Source organism: Dichomitus squalens (genome assembly GCF_000275845.1).
Source record: "Dichomitus squalens LYAD-421 SS1 unplaced genomic scaffold DICSQscaffold_38, whole genome shotgun sequence".
Lineage (NCBI taxonomy): Eukaryota > Fungi > Basidiomycota > Agaricomycetes > Polyporales > Polyporaceae > Dichomitus > Dichomitus squalens.
This window is the reverse complement of record NW_006766920.1, coordinates 114718-140055: the sequence shown is the minus strand read 5'-3', so window position 1 is coordinate 140055 and position 25338 is coordinate 114718. Positions and strand designations below refer to the sequence as shown.

The 25338-nt window shown below is 54.3% G+C and overlaps 8 protein-coding genes across 8 annotated transcripts in view; 4 read left to right on the top strand and 4 right to left on the bottom strand.

The window, feature by feature from the left end:
- DICSQDRAFT_90557 (DOT1-domain-containing protein) overlaps positions 1-1525 on the top strand; it is a 4066-nt gene extending 2541 nt beyond the window's left edge. Inside the window, exons 2-4 of the mRNA XM_007368672.1 lie at positions 1-766; positions 829-962; positions 1020-1525. Coding sequence (XP_007368734.1) covers positions 1-766; positions 829-962; positions 1020-1205 — 1086 coding nt within the window. The 3' untranslated portion in view covers positions 1206-1525. The remainder of the gene's footprint in view (positions 767-828; positions 963-1019) is intronic.
- Positions 1526-1796: 271 nt separating this feature from the next.
- On the bottom strand, positions 1797-6167 carry DICSQDRAFT_66895 (uncharacterized protein; the record flags this gene model as incomplete). The annotated part of the gene is made up of 14 exons (XM_007368671.1): positions 1797-2221; positions 2407-2786; positions 2849-3540; positions 3593-3763; positions 3822-3883; positions 3936-4092; positions 4145-4458; positions 4511-4542; positions 4595-4863; positions 4924-4950; positions 5018-5402; positions 5435-5752; positions 5810-5924; positions 5996-6167. 14 exons carry the CDS (start codon positions 6165-6167, stop codon positions 1797-1799), a joined length of 3519 nt encoding a protein of 1172 aa, XP_007368733.1.
- Positions 6168-7404: 1237 nt separating this feature from the next.
- On the bottom strand, positions 7405-12210 carry DICSQDRAFT_182488 (uncharacterized protein; the record flags this gene model as incomplete). Its single annotated transcript, XM_007368670.1, has 16 exons — positions 7405-7679; positions 7746-7844; positions 7895-8361; positions 8427-9070; positions 9121-9338; positions 9393-9454; positions 9510-9666; positions 9725-10035; positions 10097-10128; positions 10183-10433; positions 10487-10513; positions 10566-10998; positions 11055-11347; positions 11407-11525; positions 11583-11780; positions 11850-12210. The coding sequence occupies 13 exons, from the start codon at positions 12208-12210 to the stop codon at positions 8479-8481; spliced, it is 3054 nt and encodes a 1017-aa protein (XP_007368732.1). The 3' UTR covers positions 7405-7679; positions 7746-7844; positions 7895-8361; positions 8427-8478.
- Positions 12211-13924: 1714 nt separating this feature from the next.
- DICSQDRAFT_66878 (FAS1 domain-containing protein) lies at positions 13925-15525 on the top strand (the record flags this gene model as incomplete). Its single annotated transcript, XM_007368669.1, has 5 exons — positions 13925-14169; positions 14225-14437; positions 14499-14835; positions 14924-15159; positions 15315-15525. 5 exons carry the CDS (start codon positions 13925-13927, stop codon positions 15523-15525), a joined length of 1242 nt encoding a protein of 413 aa, XP_007368731.1.
- An 893-nt stretch (positions 15526-16418) lies between these two features.
- Positions 16419-17594, top strand: DICSQDRAFT_149039 (uncharacterized protein; the record flags this gene model as incomplete). Its single annotated transcript, XM_007368668.1, has 4 exons — positions 16419-16583; positions 16639-16930; positions 17001-17209; positions 17283-17594. The coding sequence occupies 4 exons, from the start codon at positions 16419-16421 to the stop codon at positions 17592-17594; spliced, it is 978 nt and encodes a 325-aa protein (XP_007368730.1).
- A 431-nt stretch (positions 17595-18025) lies between these two features.
- DICSQDRAFT_139311 (uncharacterized protein) lies at positions 18026-19453 on the top strand. The gene is made up of 3 exons (XM_007368667.1): positions 18026-18607; positions 18675-18895; positions 18947-19453. The coding sequence occupies exons 1-3, from the start codon at positions 18487-18489 to the stop codon at positions 19268-19270; spliced, it is 666 nt and encodes a 221-aa protein (XP_007368729.1). The 5' UTR covers positions 18026-18486; the 3' UTR covers positions 19271-19453.
- A 124-nt stretch (positions 19454-19577) lies between these two features.
- On the bottom strand, positions 19578-21255 carry DICSQDRAFT_182484 (uncharacterized protein; the record flags this gene model as incomplete). The annotated part of the gene is made up of 1 exon (XM_007368666.1): positions 19578-21255. One exon carries the CDS (start codon positions 21253-21255, stop codon positions 19636-19638), a length of 1620 nt encoding a protein of 539 aa, XP_007368728.1. The 3' UTR covers positions 19578-19635.
- Positions 21256-22563: 1308 nt separating this feature from the next.
- On the bottom strand, positions 22564-23341 carry DICSQDRAFT_149037 (uncharacterized protein; the record flags this gene model as incomplete). Its single annotated transcript, XM_007368665.1, has 4 exons — positions 22564-22674; positions 22737-22832; positions 22895-23019; positions 23092-23341. The coding sequence occupies 4 exons, from the start codon at positions 23339-23341 to the stop codon at positions 22564-22566; spliced, it is 582 nt and encodes a 193-aa protein (XP_007368727.1).
- Between the last annotated feature and the right edge of the window lie 1997 nt (positions 23342-25338).

Sequence of the window (25338 nt, the reverse complement as noted above, 5' to 3'; positions counted from 1 at the left end):
CGCGTCATCTNACGCATCATACCTCTCAATTTCGTCGCAATCCTCGTTCTCCGACTCTTCCATATCCTCCGCGTCCTCGCTCTCCTCCGTCTGCGCCCTGTCCTCGTACGCCAGGAAAGACTCGCCCGACTCGGAGCCGCACGTAGATTACCTCCGTCTCCTCCAGCGGGCGATCAAAAGCGCGACGGGCCGATGTTCATGAAAGTCATGAGCGCAATCAACGCGCTCCTGTCCCTGCTCAAGTATCCCCCGCTCCCGCTGGACCCGTTTGACGCGCCCGCTGCCAACCACCTCGGTGTAACGGTGCGGGGGTGGCAGCGCATACCCACAAACGTGGTGCACCGCATCGCTGACGAGACGTACCAGCGTGCCGTCGGGCCGCACATCGACGTCCTGAAGCGGTACGAGGCGTTCTCGTCCGAAGTGTACGGCGAGCTCATGCCGACGTTCGTTTCGGACGTCATCCGTGCGACGGGCCTGCATGGGGGTTCTCTATTTCTCGACATGGGGTCGGGCGTAGGGAATGTGGTGATGCAGGCGAGTCTAGAGACGGGGTGCCGGAGCTACGGGATCGAAATTATGCCCGGTCCTGCGCAGATCGCGCGGAGCCAACTGGAGCAGTTCAAGACGAGATGTCGGATGTGGGGGGTGAGGATGGGCGAGGTCGAGCTGGAGGAGGGGGACATGTTGAAGAGTGCGAAGGTGGACGAGCTGGTGAAGAGTGCGGACGTAGTACTGGTGAATAACAAGGTCTTCCTGGAGCCGCGTGAGTGTCTACCCTTTCTGACTGCGTGTTCGACGTATGGTGCTAATGCTTGATGTTGGAAGTCAATGAGGCACTGAGGCAGAAGTTCCTGGACTTGAAGGAGGGTGCGATCGTCGTCTCTCTCAAGTGCCTGATGGGCTCTGGAAGGTCCGCCGCGCGAGAACGGAGCGCCTCGCCAGCACTCAAAGAACGCAACGTATGTGATCTCATTCAATACAAACATGCTTCGTCCAACGTTAACTCCTGGGCCCAGCTGGACGACATTAGTGAGATCTTCACCGTCACCGCGCGGCCGTATTACCCCGGCAGCGTTTCGTGGGGCGGCGCTGGAGGAGAGTACTTCCTGCAGCGGATGAACCGCGAAGACTATGCGCGGAGGAAGATGCTGTTTGAGAGCTCGCGGGCGGGCTCTGGGAGGGTCACGCGATCGCGAAGGTGACAAGTCCTTCGCCTTGCCTTTGACTTGGGGACTCCGATATTCTGTCGCTATCTGAGGGACTCTGGACATGAACGTCACGCATCTGGACGCGCTCGGTACAGGTGAACATATCTTGGGACAACGCCTTTGTGTTGCTCAGGTTCTGCTGCTTGATCTTCGTCCTCAGCCGTGACTTTGTGCAAGCATCCGTCCGTTGACATTGTCTGCCCCCAGTGCTTCCCCTCCCCCTTATTGTAGTCTGTCAACACTAGTAGTTAGAACCTTGACTTTACACCCCGTCAGTCGCATCGTACATCTCTGCTCGTTCACATCCATATTGCTATCGCGTTCTCGGCTTAATGCTCAATGTTCAACGATATTCACGCGGGTATCTTACAGTACGCGAATCTGCTTAATGTATCCGTACCGCCGAAGGAAGACTGTACGTGTATCCCCTAGTCATTACTCTGGCTTCGTGACCATCTCGCCACATACCAAAGGTGTGATACGCGAGAAAGCGAGGCTTTCGATGAACAGGTCGATCGCGGTAACGATAAGTATTCAAGAGTACGGTATGCGACTACTACCTAACTTCTATAGATTCTGACACGTTCAACCCGCTCTCCTCATCCGCCTCACCCACGCAGAGAACTCGCTTTCCGCCTCGGGGGTGTAGTTGAGACTATCAGCTCGTGTACCTTGCCAGGAGGACTGGCGCACGTGGATTTGGGAGGACGCCGCGGCCTGAAATAACCATCCATCTCCAAAGCCAGGAGAGGAGAACCTCTGCCCGAGGACGAGAAGCAAACCCTCGATGCGCTCCAACCGCTCGTCTAGAGATGTCATCCTCCCAGACAGCCGTTGCAGTCGATCGTCCATAACCATGGAGAGAGCATGCAGCCGCTCGTCCATCCTGTTCCGAAGTTGCTCCTGTTCAACCGCAATCCTCTCGTCCACTGTAGCGAATCCACCCTGCATCTTGTAGTCCATTTCTTTGATATTCTCCTCTAGCGTCTCAATACGGGCGTTGAGCTTAGCTGCGTGTTCAGATTCTGCGTCCACGGGTGCGGCTGCCATTTGGCACCGGACGAGCGCATGGGTCTTCTGGTGCTTTCCGGCCTTGATGCCACCGTGCCTGTAGTCGCACGAGTAGCAGACGAAGATACGTTCTACACTATGTTTGTCAGAATTTTGAACGGAGTGAAGTTCCTGAAGGGCGTACCTTCACATTCAATACAATACCAGCACGGCATCGAGGCGCGCTCACCACACTTCACGCATTGCGGTGACCCGTTCTCGACGCTAGCCCCAGCCTGCTGCGCAGAAGTGGCAGCGAAGACCTGACGTGCTGTCTTCAGGGCGGACTGTGCGGCGCGGTACATCTCTCCGAACTCGCGGAAAGGATGGATCGCCCTTCTCATCTTGAACATTTCGTGCGAAGGAAGATGAGGTGAGGTGAGGTCATCACGAGCATCTAGCCCGATCTCTGAGGCGAGGCAGCTCTCCTTGTCGCACAGGTCGATTGTAGTCTTCATCCCGCAGCAGAGACATGTAACGCGGCTGCCTCTGATGTTATCTCCGCATGCTGCACAGTGTATCAAGCTGTGGTCAGATAATCATCAGCAGACGGTTCACATCGCGACACCACAGAAGGGAAGACATACGTGTGCATTGGAATCGCTCTCTCGCGCAGGTCTCTAAATATTTGGTACAAGCCAGCCTCCTCCGGTGTCATGATGCGATGGCATCTGGCGAGGTCGGCGGTTTCCTCTGAGGTGAGTTGGTAGAACTCCCGGCGAACGGTGAGCTCAACGTAGCGCTTTCCCCTCTGCCAGCGTTCCTGGAGCCAATTCCATGAACCCATGTCACGCTGTACCTGCGCGTGAATGGCGGAAGTCGCGAAGTGCCACAGCGCTCGAGCCTTATTGCTCGCAAGCTCCGCAGGAGAGGGATAGAAGCGCATCAGCTCGGAAGGAAGACGCTTGAAGTAGAACACGAATGGCTTGTCATCGAAACCCCAGGTACCGGACAGCGTCGACCCGTGTTCGTCGAGCCGACCGGAGAAGTGCTGGGTGGCAAAACGGGCGACGTATCGGACGCTGAAGTTGTACTGCACTACCCCTCCCTCCATAATGGTGTAGTCTCCTGTGAGGCTCCAGTCCGTACCATTAGGCGCAATTCCATTGCATTGGAACTGCTTCGGGTTGTTAGGGCAAACGTGTAGATCGAGAGAGAACATCGCTTGCGAAGGATACAGATCATCCTTTGCGCAGAAGCCAGACCAATGACCCAATCTGCGAAGGAAAATAGTTGTAGCGCTGACCAAATGTGGACAATATTTGCTTGAACAGAGCCACTCACATCCTGTGGATGATCGAACCTGCTCGCCTGTCTGCCTCCGTCATCACAGATTCGTGTGTACTGAGGAGCTCTTCAACGCTTCTTAGAGGGTAATTGATGACGCTCGCGGGCTGAACACCTTGAGCCTCCAGACTGTCGTCGTAAGGGACTTCGAGGAACTTGGCTTCTTTGAGCCGTTTCATCGACCAGATCTCTGTCTCGTCATGCCAATACTTGAACTTCACCCCAATGATGAGATGTAGCTAGTGAAGGTGGATACAGAAATGAGCAACAGACCATCTCAAAAGCGAAGATCTTGAATTGCTGAGCAGGGTCTAGCTTCTGTTGCTTGAACAGATCTAGAACATTGTCAATGCGGCTTCACAAATGCTTGTTGCGCCGTAGACGTACCTGCAAGGCTATCATGACGTTCGTTGACAGCCTCCATTACCCACATGACTGTGGACATCGAGTCGAACAGCTCATCCACATGGAGACACTGCGTGCGTGCAAGTCGCATTATCTCAAAATCGCGCTTCAGGAGCAAGTAAAGCAAAGGAAACAAATGCTGATGAGAGGAGTCAATAACATAGTCGTTGTGATCAACAGCAATGCCGTACCTTTTCGACTCGACCAGGGCCGCGTATCAGCTCGAGGGTGTCTCGCGCATCGATGTCGTACTTGACTGTCTCCAAGTTTCGTAGCAGACGATCTTCTTCTGACTCGGTATAGTCCTCGAATTTGCGCAAGAGCGCCTCATCCACTTCCACACGGCGAAACGCCGCGGTGAGGGTGGAGATGCGAGTCCATACGGTCCCTAGATACTGTTCTATAGCGTTCCGGTTCGTGGGCAGAGCGTATCGCTTGAGGGAGAACATCTTAGCCAGTAAGACGTCAATCTTCGCTGCGTAGTCGCTCATCGACGTCTGGAAGCCTGATCATAATGGTCAGGAGAATGCGTACAGCCCAATGCTTGTTCATCTTACCGACAGCCCAATAAGCGAGCCAATGTAGGAGACTAGGCAACAGCCGTGAGCGACGTTGACGAGACATCAGGAAGAGGAATTCACCTCCAATTCTTGGGGCGAGCCGTCGTGAATGCATTAACCTCTTGAACAGTGATGAAGCCAGAGCCGTCATCATCGAAGGCCTCGATGATGGGCTGGACTCGGGTGATGTGGATGTATTCCATGCTCCATTCGTCCTCTTCGCTCAGTCGATGGCTTGGCACGGAGGGCGTCTCACTGTCATTCGTCTTCTTGAGCTGATCAAGCTTCTCACGGAAGTATTCGCGGAGCGCAAGCACGAAGTGTCGGTCCTTAACGCTTCCACGCCAACGCTACGATGATTCAATCCATTTCACTACTTTGCCAAAAAACAATTCCCATGCAGAACGTACCATTTCTTTCCACATCTCGTGGATGTCCTAGAAGTTGGAATAGAGGTTAGCCTCAGTATAGCTGCGATGCTTGCTGCGCAGGAGAGTGACTCACTGGATCAATGATTTTGTCATGAGGTCCAGCGTTGACCGCGTCGATGATGCGGTCACCTTCGCGATGCATTGCCCGCCGCATTTGCTCCTCGAGCTCTCGTTGCTGTACCAGGAACTTCGCCTGGAACTGCTCCATGTTTTGGTGGATCGACGTCTGGACATCGGTTTGAAGATCAGTCTGAAGGGCCTTGAACTCATCCACAACGCCTTTCGTGCGAGCTTTGCGATCAGAACCGGATGGTCCTGTTCGGTACTCGGACACCTCCTTGAGGAGCTTCTCGTCCTGCATGACTGCTTGTGGACCGCCTCGTAGGTCCACTTGCCTCGCAAGCTCTCGCTCCTCTGGGGATGTGCACGCGTCGAGATAACGAAGGACACGGTCCATTCTGGTATACGAGTAATCAGCACAGACCTCCACAGAAGAACAAATGCGCACTTCTCCTCCATGCTCACGAGCTTGTCGGTCACATTGTTCACCGCGCGCCCGATGTAGATTGACAGCGCAAATTCAAACTCGCCACGCCGAGTCGTGAATCCTTGTATGTATCCCTTGAACTCGCCATCCCAGGCCGAGCTGTGTACGACCTTTGACAGAATATTCTTCTTGGCATATGCGTTGCATGCGTTAGCGCACTTCCTGATGTCCTGCTCGGTTTTCTCGACAAGGTGCTGCATACGACCAGAAATAGTCGTGTTATCGTCTCCCGCACGCTTGTCTCTGTTGACATCTTTGAGCCTGAATAATGGTACAAATCAATATTGGTATCGACAGCGGATGGACCCATTGACGTACTGCACAAGCACAGCCATCATGTCCCTCATTTCCACGAAAAGCAGCGAGATCTTTTTGTCATTGTCCCTCCGTTTGAGATCAAGCTCGACTGCAACTCGGAATGCGCCGACGGCAACTGTTCAGAGTTCCACGCTCAGCATCACATATACTGAACGGATGTCCGAAACACTTCGCGAGGCATCTTACTTGCAATGAAGGGATGACTCTTGGCGACAATATCCAGTACCTTGAGCAATGCCGGTATGCCGTCCACAATCGTGGAGATGGTGTGCCGTATCGCCTTCCCAGGCTCTGTTGACGTCACCAGCTGCAAGGGAGACGTGAGACCCTGTACGGCAGTGACATCTGCTTCAACCATGCCGACTGCATTGCCTAAGAGTAGCCCAAGTAAGCATGCGCGAACGGCATGATATGTATTGCGGGGACTAACCGGCGAGGTTTAGATACTTGATCGCGCGACGACCTGCATACTTCTGGAAGCTGGCTTCGGCGGCATCAACCTGTCCGATTATCGTCTCGACCACGGTGATATTGGGATAGCTGACTTGAGGCGGCCTTGGGAGCTCTCGCTGAGGCTGGTATACAACATGACTGGAAATTTATACCTCGGGCGGTTTGAACTTACAGATGGTACGGGAGGGTGTACAAGAGCTGGAGGCTGCTTATGTGGTAAAGGCGCGTCTGCCTTGTCGCGCTTGGGACACCATACACAAATGTCAGCAAGGTATTGGGGAAGGAATGTGAGAGCACACTGACTGAATGTGAGTGTGCCATAGCGTGCGAGGGCGTAGAAGTGGGAGCAAGGCCTGCTCCGATGATCAGATGTTATACGTGCGCGAATACCCATACAAACGCTAGTCTGGAGTTCTTCCAATGATCTGAATCCTAAGGGCGACCAAACACCACGACGGCCCTACAAAAATATGCGACTTGAACAACCTAGTATCGCAGACAGACCGATGCGAACTAACTGATTGTGGGAGACGATGCTCCACCGGCGGACTCATCTGTCAGCTGGGGCATTGACTGTTAATTGCATCCACTACTCAGAAGCTCTGCAACAGACGAGCCTGAGACCATGGGTGTATAGAAGCGTCTGTGGGCGATCCCACTGTAGGGGTTTCCATCGCTCTGACGTGACATATCAAACTACGAGCGGTACTTTGACAATCTCGTGAAAAGCTTCGTGATAGAGCGTGGGAGATGTAGACGTTAGTAGTGCTTGCCTCAAAATAGACTACTACGAACACTGACCTGTGTGCTTTCTGAAGGGTGACCGGCGCTTTCTCGAAGATGTTGTATGTTACGTGGCAGTGAATTCTTGGAACCGCCTCTGGACCTTGCAAGGCACCTCGCTGATTCGCATCACGATGGCACTTCTGCGAAAACGAAAAATGCGGAACAATTGCTCAAGATCATTCGTACTCGCGAGGACAAGACACCGCTTTGGACCTCGTGCTGTTCACAGGGTCACCAAATATTTGCGTACTAAAGGCGTCTAATCCTTGAGCGGGTGCCTTCTACTGCGTGCCCGTACGGCGGCCGTCTGGCCCATGTGAGCCGCCATCTGCTCCAGCAAACCTTGTTATAACTTCCGCGAAACTGGACAACAGCGACGCCTGCATCGCTTCCTGCTTGTTCTCCAACTTCAGTAACTGGTTTTGTAGCTGTTCTATCCGCTCCTCTAGTTTGGCGAGACGACGATCCGCTGCCTTCTGCTCTGATTCTGGTTCTTCCTGAGGATCAGAAGAGAGACGCTTGCACTGGACAACTGGATGGGTGTGAACATGGCGTGTGACGGATTCCTGGGCGGTGGCAGGATTTGGGCCCGTCAATCCCCTCGCGAAGCACATGTGACACGTGAAGTCATCTTCGAATCAACGCATCGAGTAAGCCACCTAGCACAGGTTAAGTAGGAGAAGGGCACTGTACTCACCCGGTTTGAAACCGCAGTACCATTCGCGTTGGGGAAACGGCTTGCGACAATGTGAGCACACGATGAAAGACTTAGTCTCACAACCATCGCAAAGATAGCCTGAAATCCAGGTGTAAATAAGCGGGTGGTAGACAAGGTACAATTCATACCGTCACAATCGAGACAGTACCAGCAGTGACCCATGTAGACACACTGCTGACAAACCACGCACTTTACCGCTGCGGACGGCTCCTCGGTCAACATGTGTTGCCCTGATGAGTGCGCATGGACATCGTCTTCCTTAACACACTCCTCGGTCGAAGGGGGGTCCGGAAGTTCACCGGGGGAACGGATCCGCTCCAACGCCGCCGTTGCTTTCCCATACAGGACCGGCCAGACCAACCGGCCTATAACCGTCCGGGTCTTGAGCAGATCGTGCGTGGTGTGATGGATGGCCCCACTGGGAGTAGTGAAGGAACCCTTCTCTGACGAGGTCCCAAGGCACTCCGGATCATCGCAAAAGCTGACCTGCACCGAGAAGTCGTCTGGTTTTGGTACACAAGTAAGGCAGATGCAGCGCGCGCCCTCAATAAAATGTCGAAGTTCGCTAGATGTCGGTGTGTCGCACACAGTGTACCTGTGCAGACACTCATGAACACGTTGACTGGCCGAGAAAAAGGAGTCAACCGGAGTGCGACATACCAATGATACGGTAGAGTGAGGTAGCGGTGTTCGCATATGTTCTCGTAGAGTCTCACCTCCTGCGATGTGCATAAGCTTCTAATCCGGTTGAGCTTGGCGTTGTACTCCTCCGTAGTAATATCCTGAACAAGTCGCTTTCTGCGGACAGCCTCCTCCACGTAGCGTCTCCGAACGTCCCTTCTTTCAGCGAAGTACGACCAGGACCAGAGCCGCCGTCGGACATCGTGCAGGGCTGCCGCGATCGCATAATTCCTAGAGAGCGATACCTGTTCTGAGTCAAAAGAGAAGGAGAAGGACGCAGGGTCATATGTGCTGCTGAGATCCTCTTCAGGGTGAAGGACCAATCGCTTTCTGCATCGTCCCCGGATATTCGCGTGCCGGAGATAGTGAACTCGTCAAGAAGGACCCCGTTGTAATGGACGTCCAAGTCATCGGGATAGTGTATCGTCCATTCGATTTGGATTGTACCGTCATCTGACTGTCGGCAAGTACCCGAGGCATTGTATAGATCCCCGTCGAACTCAACGCCGTACGCACAGATGAAGTTATCGCCGTCTTTCTGCGAGTGATGAAATCGGAGTGAAATCACTGGTCGCGTCGGATATCTGGAGTCGGTGTACGCGAAGCCATTCCACTCGCCAAGGCTAGGTTGTCCAGTGAGACGTGAGACCGATGATTGGACGGAAACACTCACATCGTCTTCACAGGATCCGGGGCCACGCGATCGTCTTCTACCTCGTCATGCACTTCATCAAACATGGTTGTATCAACCACGGGCAGGATCTCTTGTTCTTGTACGCCCTCCGAATCAAGGGGTTCCTCGCCATCCTCGTGCTCATGAGAAATGTAGAAACATCCGTCTCTCAGATTCGCGAGAGACCAGAGGTCATTGTGAGGACGGATATATAGGAACTGTCGAAGTCAATGCTTGCACCACACGCGCACCAGTCTCGGGTAACAACTCACCAGGCCGGATGCAAAGTGCTTGAGCTGTTCGACTTCATCGAGTCTTTTTTGTGCAAACAAGCCTGTGACTCAACATCAGCTCAAAGGACATCATAACATTGGATAATACGGTCTTACCAGACACCTCGTTATACCGGCGATCGAGTGCACGAAGCACGTGCCACAGCGTTGTGTGCATGTTCATGAGCTCGGTGTGCACAATGACAATGCGCGTCGCCATCCTGACTTTTCGCAGGTCGTGCTCAAGGATCAGGCACACAAGCGGAAAGAAGCACTGGGGTTCCGTAGTGTGTTTGTGAGCGAGAGCCGGACGGAGACATTGATCCATATACCTTCTCTATCCGGCCCGATCCAGCCACCAGCAACACCGTCTCCGCCGAATCGATATTATACTTGATTTTCTCCAAGTTGCCTCGAATGCGGTCCTCCTCAGATTTGATGTATTCCTGAAATCGGTCTTGTAGTGTCGCGTCCTCGCATTCAGAGAATCCAACAGTCGCAGCGATTGCCTCGGGCCAATGCATCGTGAAGTGATAGTCAAAGTCTCCGCGGTTCAGAGGTAGAACGGAAGGCAATGCTTCTCGCATCTTGGAGGTCGCGGCCCTTATGCGGTTGATGTACCACGTCGAGGCGATCTGCCATCCTGAGAAGAGAACGACATCAGGAGGGAATTGGCACACCGTATAGTCTGATGCCAAGCCAACCTATTGCCCAATACGCGAGCCAGTGCGGGATGCTATTAGGAAGGAAGGTGAGTATCGTAGTGGCTTTCTGTGCGGCAGAGATGTACCTCCAACCAAGTGAAGACGGGCGCATGTCCATCAGCTTGTTGACCTCGGTGATGCTCACGTAACCGGATCCATCGTCGTCGAAGGCTTCCATGAGGGGACGCAAGTAAGAGTGTCCCAAGTACTCCAGTGCCCACTCGTCATTGGCGATCGCGTCCGGGTTTGCCGCATGCGCCATGTTGTCGAACAAGTCGCGATAATGGTCTTGGAGAGTCAGCACGAACAACCGAGCCTTCACATTTCCGCGCCAGCCCTGCCGATACCTGTCAAAGAGGACACTAGCCAGCTTCAAGCAACGACACGTACCATGTCCTGCCAGATCTTCCGTAGCTCCTGTGTACGTCGTCAGTGACAATTTCTAAAAACGACACGACACCCTACTCACCAAGTCTTTGATCTTCAAATGCGGCCCTTGCTTGATCGCATCCGTCACAGCACCTATGACTCTGTCGTTCTCCGCCCGGATATACCTCTCCAATGCGATCTGCAACACTTCGACCTGCAACTCGAATTTGCCCGTGAATGCCTCAAAGTTCTTTGCAACCGCGTCCTCGACGTCCTGCCGCAACTCGATCTTGAGCTCATCGACCGCAAGTGCGATCTTGTTGCGTGTGGTCTTCTCTCGGACGACGTCGCGCGGCGCCTCGCCGCCTCCTAGATGCTGCGGGCGTATGGTGTCTTCGAGGGCAATGAGCGACTTGAGCGCCTCGTCGTCTTGCCGGACTTTTGCACGTCCTCCTTTCGACTCGATCTCGAGGGCGATCCTGCGCTCATCGGTAGATATGAACTTGTTGAAGAGTCCGAGTACGATGTCGAGCCTACTCGATTGCCGTGAGAGTTGGAAGAACACTGGGAACCCGAGAAACATATGTACTTGGCTTGTATTTCGTAAGTCTGCCTCTTCACGTCCGTGAGCGAGTTCGCAGTGTGCATGGCGAGGGCGAACTGGAAGTCCGTCTTGCGATCGGAGAACACCTGCACGAAGCCTGAAAGCTTTTCGGCCCAGACCGGGCCTTTGAAGACTTTCACGAGCAGCTTCTTCTTGACGAACGTATCGCAGAGGTTGGCGCAGTCCTTGATGTTCTTCGCTGTCTTCTCCGCAAGCTCTTCAAGGCGATCTTTCAGCGGACGTCCGTCAAGTCCGATATGAGTCCGGTTTTCTATCCCCTTCATCCTGGACGTGCATGTTAGCCAAGGCAATGTCAGAGGGATAAAGGAGCGAATACAAACTGAACCATGACCATCATCATATCCTTCATCTCGACGTACAGGGTCATGACGCGCCTGTCATTCTCCTGGCGCGTGCTCTCCAGTGCGTAGACTGCCTTGAAAGCAAGGACAGCAACTGACGAAGAGCGCAATCAGACACCAGCAGGCGTTTACGAGGTGATATGCATCCTACCCGTCACCACCGGGTGTATCCTGGCAACCTCGTCGAGCGCCTTCATCAGCCATGACAGGTCATCCGCAAAACGCTGGATCCCGCGCTCGATCTTCTGTGCCATGTCGCCCTGTACGGCGGCGTTCGCGATTGCAGTAACGTTGTTCATGACGGTCATCGCCCGATCCGCCTGGCTCGCCAAGCTAGTGACCCTGTCGCCTGTGATCGTGACTTCAAATCAGCCATCGTTCTATATGCCCATAGCGGAAGGATGGCGACTATACCTACCCATGGTGTCCAGAGCTTTGTCGATCTTGCGCATAGATGGGCCCGAGTCCAACTGCCCTTGCATCGGTGTCAGCTCTGCCAGTGCACCGTCCATCGAGTGAAGGTGCATCGGAGGCCCCAGGGCTGGCGCGGGTGCGGACTCCGGAACCGGCATCGACATCGACGCCGTAGCTTCTGGTCCTGGGAGAGGAAAAGGGTCCGGGCGAGTCACAGAGGCGGTGGGGTCGGATGCCTGGGACTCGGGTGTGGCACTGGCAGTTCGCGCAGACTCGTCTCCGTCTTGATCTACAGATGAATCCGGATCCTTTCCTTGTCTCGAGTGCGATCTGTGGAAGCGTTTAGCGAAGCTCCGGAGGGACATGGGGGTATGAGACAGACGTCGCCCGCTGGCCCCGCAGTCGTGTTCTCGTTCAGCGTCCAAGATTGGCAAGCCCGAACGGCATCTGCTCTGCAAAAGAGAAGGGCGTCCCGGGGATCAGGGGCGCACGGCAAACGCAAATCTGTGGATGTGATTCAAACAAGCGACGTTGGCTGTGCTGGCTCGTGCCATAAGGATTTGAAATAGCATATACGAGCGAGCAGCGTGTCGGTCGTCCAGCTCGAGTGCGGAGGCAGGGTTCCAATGTGTCTCATGCGAGTGTGCAGCTGGTGAACGAAGCGCGGTCTCCCGGCGAGTAAAAGCCATAGTTTACGCGTAACCTCCAGTATATCTCGAACCTCAAGTGAAAAAGCCACACGATAGTGGGAGAGCTCCGAATCGTCCGTCCTCGTGAGACTAGGGAAGAAGAATCTTCCCCTGCAAGCACGCAGAGTTCAAGGGAGGTCAAGACTAGGTATCAGTGGTTGCGCGTGCCAGTGCATGCTAGTGGATTGTCAGGGGGTGTAGAGCAGCAGCCTGGAGCCTAAGGACCTGCCAGTGCAGTGTGCAAAGGAGATCAGTACAACGCTCGACATCACAGAGCCGACTAGTTCCATTGGATTTCTCTGAGCTTAGATGATGTTGCTATAATTTCTCAGCTCAACAAACGTTAGGGGTGGTATATAGCTTGACAGGGATTGCGCCATGAGTCCATGCCATCGTACGTCGTCGGAAGGTGGCGGAGGATGAAGACACGTCTGGCTCCGCTCAACCCTTCTGTGAGCACTCATGGTTTTGGTTGACTCGGAGATTGAATATGGAGCCACAACTTAGCGCCTAACTAGCTTGCCTATCGCGTTTGACCATCTTAGCGAATGCTTTGAGCCCCCGCCAACGACTGTGCAGTACATTGTCCTCATTTTCACAAACCCTGAGAAACATACTGCCAAGCACACCTCTAAAGCTTATGGCGGAATTGCGCAAGCGCAGACAATGACGTCAGCACGAGGAGAGCCCACAGCGGTACGTCACCTTGAAGAGCTCCAGACATTTCCAGCCCTGACCCTGAGCTTCCCCCCCAAGCGTATCCCTCGGTGGATTAATGTTTTTTCTTGAACTGTCTACTCATTGCAGTATGGCCGGAAAAACTACCCACGCAACAAGTCGTTACGGCCGACATTCGTCATATCCGCAGAGAACCCCTCTCTTCATGGCTTCTAATCACGCACAATGGCCGCTTGTACGTTCTGACGAGAAAAAAAACGTCGAACCTTCTGGAGCCTTGCTCCCAGCGTGAGCGATTATCAAGAAGCTCGAAGTTCGTTCTGACAGGTTGGCGGGCGTTCAAATGCTCAACCGATGCACGGTGCGAGCCTCATACGACCCCTCGAACAAGCTGTGCCAGATTTACCCCACCTTCATGCATAGTCACATAAGGCGAGAACCTCGTTCCATCTGACGTCAAATCCCAAGAAGGCAGGTCGTACCTCGCGGGATTCGTGTGTTGCTCATTTTGGCAGGGCATCTACAGTACCTGCACCACCTGTCCAGGGCGGAACTCGACGTCGACCGTGCATGCCTTGGAGTGGTACTAGGGTTGCCGTTACCGATCCGGTTCGTCGTCACTGATGAACACACGCTCTCGGTGGCATAAAACCCTCCTTTTGCTTCCCCGCACTTTCTCCAGTCTGCCTAACGCCCCTCACGATTCTTCACGATGAAACTCTTCGCTGCGTCCGCTCTGCTGCTCGCCTCTGCCCCCGTCGCCCTAGGGCAGGATTTCACGTTGCTCAACGAACTCTTCCAAGCTCTGAACAGCTCGGGCCACACCCAGCTCGTGAGCGCCGCCCAAAAGTTGAACGGCACTGGCTCTGGCCAGTCCATCCTTGCTCAGCTCTCGGACCGCTCGCCCTCCGTCCTGTTCGCGCCCACCGACAGCGCATGTACGTCTCCTCGCTTCCTGTCTTGATCCTGACTGGAGATTGAGGCTTTTTCTCGTAGTTAACCTAACAAGCAGCGTATCGTCTGATGTCGACGTTCTTGCGGACGTCATCGCGTACCACATCGTTTCTGGCAACTTCACCGGCGTCTCGACAACTTACCCCAACACCACCGTCGGATTCACCCTCCTGAGTGACCCCAAGGTAGTCCAGCTCGAGGCGTCAGGTCTACACCAGGTTGTTGCTTGGGCGACACGCTCGGATGGGAAGATCCATGTCTTAAACCAAGTGTCAGTATCTGTTTGTGCCCTCAACATAGCGCGCTAAACTCATCGCATACTTTACGCGCAGCAACGATACCACCGTCACGAACACGACCACCTTCGGCAACATCACGATCAACAGCATCGACCACGTGTTGAACTTCCCCCAGCCCCTCTCCACGACCGTCGTCACCGACAACACCTCCCTGACGATCATCTCGACCGTGCTCCACAACGTCAGCTTCCCCTTCTTCAACGCGAGCACGAACCAAACGGCGTCGACGCCGCTGTTCAACATCCTCGAGAGCGGCCTGCACGGCTTCACGTTCTTCGCCCCGAACAACACCGCCATCACGCAGGCCCTCTCCTCGCTGACGAGCCTCGAGTCGGACCAGACTGCGGTCGAGGCTCTCTTCCAGAACCACGTGCGTCTATTCCCGTTCCTCCTGTCACCTCTCCGCGCATGGAAGCTGACCACGAGCGCGTTCTTACGTCTTACTTACTGTTGCACAGATCATCAACGGGACGACCGTGTACTCGCCGCTGCTCGCGGGCTCGAACGCGAACCGCACGTCCGCCGCGGGTGAGCCGCTCAGCTTCGTCCTGAACGCGACCGGGCACTACGTCACGTCGGGCAACGTCACCGCGCAGATCATTCAGCCGGACGTCCTCCTCCCCAACGGCGTCATCCACGTCATCGACCGCGTGCTGGTCAACACCGAGTCCAACGCGGCCGCCGCGAGCTCTGCGTGAGTCCTTCTTCTCTGTTCGCCCTGTCCTATTTTCGCCTCTCCTCCGACGGGTCCTGTGGCTATACTTAGAGCCCGGAGCCCTGTTCGGGAGGATAAAGTTCGGATTCGCACAAGTCAGTTCCGCTGACGGTTGTTCTTCTCCCTTGTTCTAGTGCATCGTCGGCGAGCTCCGCGGCCACTCACACGAGCTCTGCGACTGCTCCCGTCGGGTTCTCGGCAACGGCCACGTCCTCGGGCAGTGCGTCTTCAGGCTCGCACACGGGCAACGCTGCGCGCGGGACGCACGCGGGCCAGGACTCGCAGCATCTCCTCAAGGTCGCGCTTGTGTTTGGGGGCGTCGTCGCGGGTCTCGCGATGGCGTGAGGATGCTGAGTGAGATGTGATACGAGACAGTTCTGCTTCGCACGATACCTTGAAGACTCACGGTACGACGGACTTGGCGTTTCCCTCGCGTGTATGTACGCTCGTATGATACTGTTGATGCTAATCTACATCGCTTTGTGATCGTCTGTTTTTGTTACTGTCGGGTTTAGGGCTTCGACGGCGACTCGCGCGGGCATTTGACTCAAGGCATACAGTTGCGGTATGAGGAGATCGAGGAAGGCTTGATGGACACAATTCTGAGCTTAGAACATACACTAAGGAGACAACTACGGGTCCGTCAGTGCCTTGTCTGTCAGCGCAGACTCGACGATGCTCTCTATGCTACCCTCTTGTCTTCTTCCGTCGGGTCAGGTATTTCGATCTTCCTCGATGGAGCTCCGTGAGTGCTGGGAACAATCATCACGATGCCCTGTCGCATCTCAGCTTTTCGCGAACACGGTTCCGCATATGCGACTGCGCTTCCATATTCCCTGAGGTCTGTCTTACCCCCTGTCCCCTTCAACTAATGCCCATCGCTTAGTACCACAGCTGACTCGGGAGCGCAAAATTCTCCCTCGTCAGGCTGCTTTGTCTGTGCTTCGGTCATGTACCCTTAGCATGGATCCTGTCCCACAAAAAATCGATGCCGAAAACCGCCTATGCGTGACGGAGAATGAAGGATGAAATCGAAGGCGAAGCTCCTACCTTCCGAATATCTAAGGCTGGCTTGAAGCGCGTTTGAAACTCTTCCACGTGAGCGCGAGCGCGTTGTTTGCTATTGTTTAGTCCGCTGAGGGACTGTGCCGGGCCCGGGCGTCGTCGGACTCCAGCTATGCTGCTCCCTGTGAGAGTCACTAGTCGCTCAATCGTCTAATAGGTAGAGGCACTCTCTGATGACCGGCCAGCATGGCAAAGGCGGTGGCGTGGGGAAGTCTGAGCTCACTTGGGAAGATGTGTCCCAGGACACACCACCTTCGCTCCGAGCAGACATTGTGAACAAGGCTGACGACGCGCTGGCGAGGCAGTCCATTCAGCTTGAAGGACCACTCTATCTCAGTGTGAGTGTAACGTCATGGTGTTATTGACCATTCTTTTCTGACCGTCTACATATAGTTGAACCGCTTCTGGCCGGTATCGCTTTGGGGTGTCGCCTTCTTGATCCACAGGCGCTTTCGACAACTCTCACCGCGACGGCTGCCCACCATCACACCTCTGAAGCCCCCTGAAATCTACGGCATATTTGCGCTGGCGCATCTAGCAAATGTAGAGGCCTTTCACCTACGCGAGAAAGTAATTCGTGACGACAATCTGCGCACCATACTGGCTTTCTCATATGCAATGCGAGACGTGTGGAACGGAGCGCTGCCCACCGACGATAGGCTTAAAAAGTACGACTTGTCTCTTCGTGCGTCACCTCTCCTAGCTACACTCCATGAGGTTAGCGTCAGTGGCTAACTCGTCTTCGATCATCACAGTGACTATCCCAATCGACGAGCATCTTCTGAGTAGATACGCTCATTACACCTTGTGGAGGTGGCGAAACACCTGGTCGGATAGCCGGACGCGAGGTTTCGTGGGACAATATGTGGCAAATCAGGTTCTGCATTGTGAACTTAGCGCTCATGACACCGCCATTCTGCTCACAGTCGTTGCAGAGCGTACGAGGATGCGCGATTTCCATCAGGTGCGCCATCAAATCCTCGGATCTCCTCTCACCGTTCTATGATCTCATTCCGCGTTTGTTTTTCTCGTGTTAGCCCGCCTGTGTTCGCAAAGCTGTGCTTACAGGACATACACTCTTGGACGCCTTTTCATACACACTAGGCCCGATGCTCTGGCGTGTGGCCACAGGCCGGCACCAGACTCTGAATACGTGGTTTCTGAACGGCATCCAGCGTTCATTTGCGTACTGGCTGGCGTACGCGCTTTCTGCTGGGCTGTATCGCCATTATGCGTCGATTTTGAGCCTTGAGGACCCGGAGAAGGCTGCGATGGTGATTTTGAAGTCAGTCGAGGAGCGTTCTGGCAAATCCTCGGGGACGTCTGATGAAAGGGGTGCGGTCGCCTGACATATAACTCCGGGTGAGCGTTGTGGCCTGAAGGAAACAAGTCGACTGACTCTTGAATTGACGTTTTTGCCTCTAGTCAGACCGTCTTAAGCGAGTCTTATTCTTTGGTCGAAGTGCTCTGCCTGCTTTGCGTATGTTCTCGGTTTGTCTATCTCTATCACCCCACTCCGTCACTTTCCATGTATCCGTACGTGTCGTCTTGTAAACACCCTACTCTGCACATCTTCCCGATGGGGCGTCGGAAAAGTGCCCGAAAACTGCTCACGGAGGACGAATCAACGAACGAGTCAACGTATGCTTCCCGCATCACCACCATAGGTGCGTCTTCACTAACTCGAGTTGGTGTTGTCATGTATTTGCCCTCGCTTCGTGGCTTCTTAACTGACGCGTGGCCATACAAAGTCCGACATGCGTGCCGGTGGCGGACGTCAGTCGCGGCTCCTTGTAACTCTGCAGCGGTCATGGCGAGTACCTCAAACTGTCTTTCAGCAAGCCCTCTGGTCCCTCCCTTTGGGTCGCGCGGGCGACCTTGCCTTCCGGTGTTATAGCTCTTTCGCTGGGCTGTGACCTGGACCAAGAATGGCCGATCTAGTACGTTACTGGGTCGAGCTCGCCCGCAGGCACCTGGACTCCCTACGCCCTCCGGACGCGCTCGGCTTCAGCGTGAGTGGAAATCTTCCATTGCGGCGAAGATTTTGGGCCGACTCTTTCGTAGTGGAAGAGTGTGTGGCCAGTCCCATTCTATGCCCTCGCGTGTCTCGCGCACAAACGAGTCCGGGTTCTCAAGCCGCGGCGCCTCCCCAGTCTGACCACCATCAGAGTGCCGGAGATCTATGTCGCGCTCGCATGTGGGCATGTCGCGCATCTCGAAGCCAATCGCTTAGCCAGGAATATGGAGGCGGCTGACTGGCTCAAGTACATATGTCACGGCGCCAAGTGGGCTGGGCCGGAATACCGCGAGCATCCCGAGCGGTTCGTTCCGACCTCCAAAGAGCCAGTTGATCTCACTCTACGTGCGTATGGATCCGCGGTCTGGGAACGTTCCTACGAGTATTAGCGATTGATCTCTTTGTACTGCAGACCTGGTCGCTACCGGCAGAGCAACCCTCATAGACTTCGAGATTTGGAAGTACGCACAACGCTGCAGTTGGACGGACGAACGAGCGCGCCTCGCAGCGTCGACGTTCCTTATGGAGCATGGCTGGTGCGCCTCCGGGCTGAGGCAACACCTCAGCACTCACGACACCGGACTCGTCACGCTGTTCTTGGCGGAGCAGCTCAAGGGAGATAGCGTCCTCCGTGTACGTCTCCTTGTTCTACCGCGTAGACTCAGCCGCTGAATACGATCGTAGCCTGCGTTCCTGCACGACAAGCGTCTGATGGCAGAAGTCGGTATCGTCACTTTCTTCGCGATGCTTTCCCGCTCAAGTTGGGGCTCGAGCTCCCTCGGGGTGCAGCGCACAAACGCGATCATGCAGCGCTACTTCTTCTATCTGCTCGCGTTCAGATGGTTTGCGGGAAAGTACTGTCACTATGCATCGATCTTAGGGCTGCAGGATCCCATGCGGGCTGGTGTAGCAGTGATCCTTGCGGAGGGCGATATGTGTTCGGGAAAGTGGAAGAAAAGCCGTGTGGACGTGGATACGACATTTGAAGGGTTCGATGTGACCATGTAGATCTCCTGCTCCTGCGCTTTGGAGCTGCCCGGGCTGTTGTTCTGGCACCGCATGATACTACTCGCTTTGTTAGGCTTTGAGTACGTTCACTGTACATCCGACACTATTTCTCGCTATCGCACTGCTACACCTCCGCTTTCGATACCTCCACTCACAGCTGTCTTAGGAACTCACATATTACACTACTCCTTCATCTCGATGTGCGCAGGGAAGTCCGCTAGACGCAAGACATGAGTTGGTTTTAATCTTGAATTAGGCTAAGTTAAGGAAACATGCGTTAAGCCTGCAATGATTTGGTGTGGACTACGTAATCGACATATGATATACCACATACTACGCTGACTGCGATGAAGCAGTGACCCCCCTCAGGCGTTCTCCTTGATAACCTGATTCTTGAATACGATCTCCGGCGCCCCTGGAAGGGACTCCAGCAGCCGCAGCCCGGCCTCCGTGACCTTGGCACAGCGGTAGATCTGCAGCATCTCGAGCGGACAAGGCGTGTTCTCCTGCTTGTCAACGTGGCTCATGAACGCCGACGAGCCCCAGGCAGAGCGGGCCTGGACGTCGTGCACCCCATACGCGGCGAAGGCACGAGTCTCGATCACGTTCCGCACACAGTCGATGCGTACGTCGTCGCAGTCGATGAGAGCGAGAATGGCCAGGCGTAGACAGAGCCAGTCGGTGTGCGCTGAAGAGGGCCGTCGGTGGTCGTGCAAGCACGGGTCGGTAGGGCAGGCGAGCGCACAGACGACCGTGCCCGCCCCGGGACAGCTGTCGAAGCCCAGGTAGTCGAGCGAGGGCAGGTCGTACGCGAGATGCTCGCACAGGCCCTCGGCGTTGATTTTGGTGTGGGTGAGGTACAGACGTCTGAGGTTGTCCCAATTCCGCTCTTGGAAGAGCGGGTGCTCAGAGGGGGTCGGGAACGCGGCGTACGAGGCAAAATCTCGGGTACGGTGTTTGTAGGCTACGTGCAGCTCCTCGAGATTGGGGTATGAGATGTGCGCGAATTGGGACGGCGGTTGCGAAGGATCGAGGATGTCGAACTCCACGGTGAGACTGCGCAGCTCTGGAAACTCTATAGGGACCTCAGGGGCCTCGTCAGGAGCAAAGGCATGCACGTCCCCAAAGAGATGCACCCAGCGTTGCAGGTCTTGATCCGCAGGGAAGGAGATACCCAGTGTTTGAAGGCTTGGCATGTCGATGAACTGGAAGAGTCGCCAGAAGTCCGTAATCGGCGCGAGGTCCCAGAGAAGTTCATGAATGGGGAGTTTGAGTTGTCGGACGGCGGAGTTGGGGAGCGCCTGATTGCTTGATGAGCCACTCCCCACCACAGGGTGGACGTCGATAATTGTAGCGGTGGTGAATAGCGTCAAGTACTCAAGATGAGGACTCGCAGATATCATGTTCAGCAGCTGAGACATGGGAAGCTCAACCTCCTGGAGTTTGAGTGTGCGCAGTTCAGGCATAGGTCCCGAACGCAGCACCACAGGATCTATTCGACAGAGGGAGAGGCTGCGTAAAGCAGGGAAGGAGATAGTGTGGAGAGGCCGTTCACCCCTTGTGAAGGGAACAATATTGGCGGGGGATATATACTCCTGAGACGCGAGCTCCAATTCTTGCAACACGGCAAAGCGAGCTTGTGACATCGTGGTAAAGGCACCGATGTTGACGATAGAGGCCTTCGAATAGTCGGTCCAATGCAACTCCTTGCAGCGGTGGGCTCGTTCTATGAGAAGTATCGCGATGGCGAGACTGTGGACCTGGCTGCGCTCGAACTTCGCCCATACAGTCAGAGGACTATTCCCAGACCGGAACAGATACTGATCCAGCGCGGTCTGGGAAAGGTTCGTGATACGTGTCCAGAGACTTGAGGTTGACAGTGCGACTCCACGCCACCACAAACAGACGTGTGAAAGAACCACCGGCGCGAGAGGGTAGGGAGAGGGAAGGACGTGTTTGTCGTGAACAACCTCGGCGAAGACCATTGCAAGCTCTTCGTCTGATAGTGAGAATATTGGTGAATGCTGCAGCCCTTTTCGGTGAGTTACCAGCGATATATGGAGAACGTGGTCGGACTTACGGGCTGCATCCTTCTGGGACCCGGGCTGTGGTTAGAACCGTTAATGTCCCCGGAGATGGCTCGAGTCCTTTGCGAGAAGAATATGTTCATGTCGTTGCGTTGTCTGATTTCAGTTGGAGGGCTTTGAGATAGAGAGTGTTCGTGGAGAGAAAGATGGTACCGTGAGTGGTTGGGGGAAGGTGGATGGTGATAATCGGAGTTCCAACGCTTTGTTTCAAGCGCCGTGCGTGCTCACAAAAAATGCGTTCTGACCTTTTAGTATGCAGTCTAGATCTTGTGATAGCGATGATGTCTGCGCTTTGTCCTTAGGAAAGTTTCGAGCCATCCTAGACTTACTAGCGCCTGGTCCTATTGGTATCCATATGCATCGAGACGCGTATCTAGTGCAAATCCCTATGCTTATCTGGTCCTGTGAGATCAAGTCAGTGTCAATTTCTAGCATCATGTTCCTATGGACCCACTCTTTTGTTAACACAGCTTGTTCTGATACTCGGTGCGGAACTTGAAGCTTGAAGGCGAATGTGATTCTCCTTGATCCTCAGGCCAGAGTACATATGTTCAAGTCAATGTTACAGCACGTTCAGTATGCCAAGTGCTAGGCCCGTTAGCAAGGTGCAGTGTCCAGTCGGCCGCCGACGTTGGCTCGAAGTCGCTATGATGCTTTGGGCTTCTGGACGCTGATCTATAGCTTTGATGCGGAGTTCTAATATACAACACAGAATGCGCTCGAGTTTCCAACATTCCTCCGGAGCTCGAACCCAACATTGAAGTCCCTTATGACCTTCTACATACTCTTCAGTCAGGCTCGAAGTACTTATTCTCCAAGACACCCACTCCCACCAACCAAGGCATGCGAGGCTCTAAGACTGCAGGATACCGCAGAGAAGCTAGTGCGACTGCATACTGCGTCCGTGCTACCATTAACTCTCGGCCTCTTGGGGCCGCGCTTCGCGATTTCTTCGTCCTATACATACCAGTCAATTGAGGCATAATGTGTCCTCTGGGCACACGATTTCATTCGTGTCACATTGCAACCGCTCTATGATGCTGGTTCTGATGATTCCGTACGCTCCAGCGCTCACAAGCGAAGCCGAGGAAATGCTACTGTCAGATACACATCAATATCAATTACATCGCAATATTCTCCATTCATCCGGAAGTATTCTGGACCCTACAGAGACAGAGATAATCAGACGCAGATACCGAGCAGTATCTATCTCAACACGTACTGAACGAACCACCTCTGGTCGGTGGGAACGCAGAGACCACCGTGAGCGTTGTTCGCGGCATCGCAGTCAGAGGACAGCCAAGTGACGAGCGAGGACTGTCGAAGGATCGGACGTGAGATGTGCAGGGCCATGCAAGCATGCAACGAGGCGAACATACCCAATCATCACGGCAGTACTCGAGGTCGGAAGAGTCTTGGTTCAGAAAGAAGGTCAGACACGACTTGTATTGCATCGTGATCTTGTCCGTCGCGGTCTAGTTCATTAATAGATGACAGTCAGTTGTCATAGCGTAGGACTGCTGAAACGACAGCCTACCCCAGACGCCGTGATGTTGAACAGCGGACCGATGTTTTGATTGTCGTAAAGGAGGGCATCCGCGATGACATTGCAGTCGGCCTGGTTCGGGCCGCCACTACTGCCCGGGAAGCAGGAAGTATCACCTGGAGATCATCCCCGCCGCAGTATATCAGATTCCATCCTGCGCTACACGGAGACGTTAAGAAAATACTCACACGCGGCGCCGCAGACATCGCTGCTGTTCTGGCGCCTGGAGAGTTCGAGGCCGTTCGCAGTAACGCGAGTGAGATCGTTGCAATGCGATGCCGAGAACTTGACGTTGTTGTCTGCGCCGATGAAGCCCTCGTGCGAGACGATCTCGCTCGCACATTGGACGGGGCCGACGAAGGCGACGAGCGCAGCAGAGACCCCGGCTGTGGTGGCCGCAAAGGTGGCAAGGAGAAGAGGAGAGCTGGAAAGCTTCATGATGGTGCAGCTGAGATCGGGTAGCGGAAAGGGCGTCGGAAATGAACGACGGAAATGAAGGAATTGCAGGTTGACTCGCCGGAAACACGAGGAGCTCAATCGAGACAGATCAAGGCCTTTTATACCGGCAAGCGAGCGCGCTGGGCGCCCTTCGACGGTGAGAAGTGGAGTACTTGGCGGGACGGACCATGCTAGACGCACCTAGCCATCTGTCACGAAGTAATGACCATCGTAGGGGTGGACGCAGGGGACCGATGTGCCGCGAAGCCTAAATTTACTTTGAATGTGAGTAGAGGCTGCCCAGGTCATTGCTTCACAGGGCGGGGTTGAAGGCCAAGCGCAGATGACTACAGTGCACAGCGGTTCCGGACGGTAAGGAACTTGAGAACTGGTATCCGAGGCGGGAAGAAGACGGAAAAGAAGTCACTCAGTATGGCTGCCTTTGCCAAATATTACAAGATGTGGTCTGTGAGGTAGGCCACGTGATACAACACGCGAAAAGCGAACGGGAAACACAAACCGTGCATGGAGGCGAACAACTAGGCATGCCCTTGTGCAAGGTTCTGTCGTTGGGGATCACAGTCACATGGAGCTGGCTTGCAACCATGATCGACAGACCACCTTCCACAACGCGCGACCACGGTCCCAAGTGACCGAAGGACTCGATCATTTTGAGCAGATGGCGACGCCGTCTATGCCTGTAGAAGTAGTCAGGTGTCAGTACTTCAGTTATGACGCGTTGGTACTATGACTAGTGTCACATGCCGCACACAATTTCGGAAGGCTTGGTTGAGATATCCTCCCATTAGCGTGCTACCACACGAAGTCGATAGGCCTACCGCAAAGAAGTGCATGTCACTGCCAAATGCGATACTGGACAACAAGGAGTGGCGCTTCCAAAGCGATTCCAGAGCGCTTCAACGCAGAAGGTCGCTGGCTTTCGGCATGGGGCGTCTATATGAACTAAGTTAAGCATCAGCAAAAGTGTAAAAATCTTTTGCCGTATTGCCCGTTCAGGCAATACTCAGCGAGAGCGCGCAATATACGTCAGATCATGCGCTGTCATGGGTGGTCTTGCAATGTCGTAAATATATTGCAAGACCTTGCAATATCCCACAAGACCAGGCAATATCGGCAATACCGGGCAATATTTCGCATTATCACAGGTATTGCGAGGTATTGCCGGTATTGCGCGCTCTCGGAATACATTTCCGGTATTGCAAGACCGTGCCACAACTGGCGCTTCAGGCAATGTCCGCAATCCTGTAGGATATTTTTACACTTTTGCTGATGAAGCATCCCGAGCAGACGAGCCCCGGAGGAAAGCACTCAAAGCGCCCGTATGGCATATGACGAACCTGATCCGCTGCGCTCTCCACGGACTGAAGGATAAATTGCTTGGAGGGCCGATGGAAAAGGTTGTTCTGCGATGAGGAAGAATCATGCCTTCATCTTCTGCTCGCTTCTGTAGTCTCTGTGGTCGCTTCGCTCAACATATCCGGACGCCGGTGTTCGGCACACTGGATGATCTTAGACTCGAGAGTAACACAGAATCCATCAGCAAAAGTGTAAAAATGTTGTCCAGGATTGGAGGTGGCGCCTTAAGCGCCGATTAGGGCGCGAGACGGTGCGAGCACCCGATATGGTAGCCAAGGGGGCCTGTCCGTGCAATACTCACAATACCGGGCAAGACTTGCGGCAAGCTTGCACGGCGGCGCAATATACCCTCGAGTTTCCATGACCTCACGTGTTTGCGCAACAATGTATAATGCTCATCAGTAGAATAATGAAACTCGACCAGTTTGGTTACAGGGTGCGACGTAGTTCGTCAAATTCACAGACTGAGCGGGCCTTGAGCATACGAGACACACTTGTGCACCTGGTTTGTTTCAGCACAGGTGTTCATGCGTTGGTAGATACTGGACAGTGAGGCGGTGGCCCGGGCCTGGTGAGTGAAGGGACAGTTCTCAAAGCTAACATTGTACTAGCTATGGTAG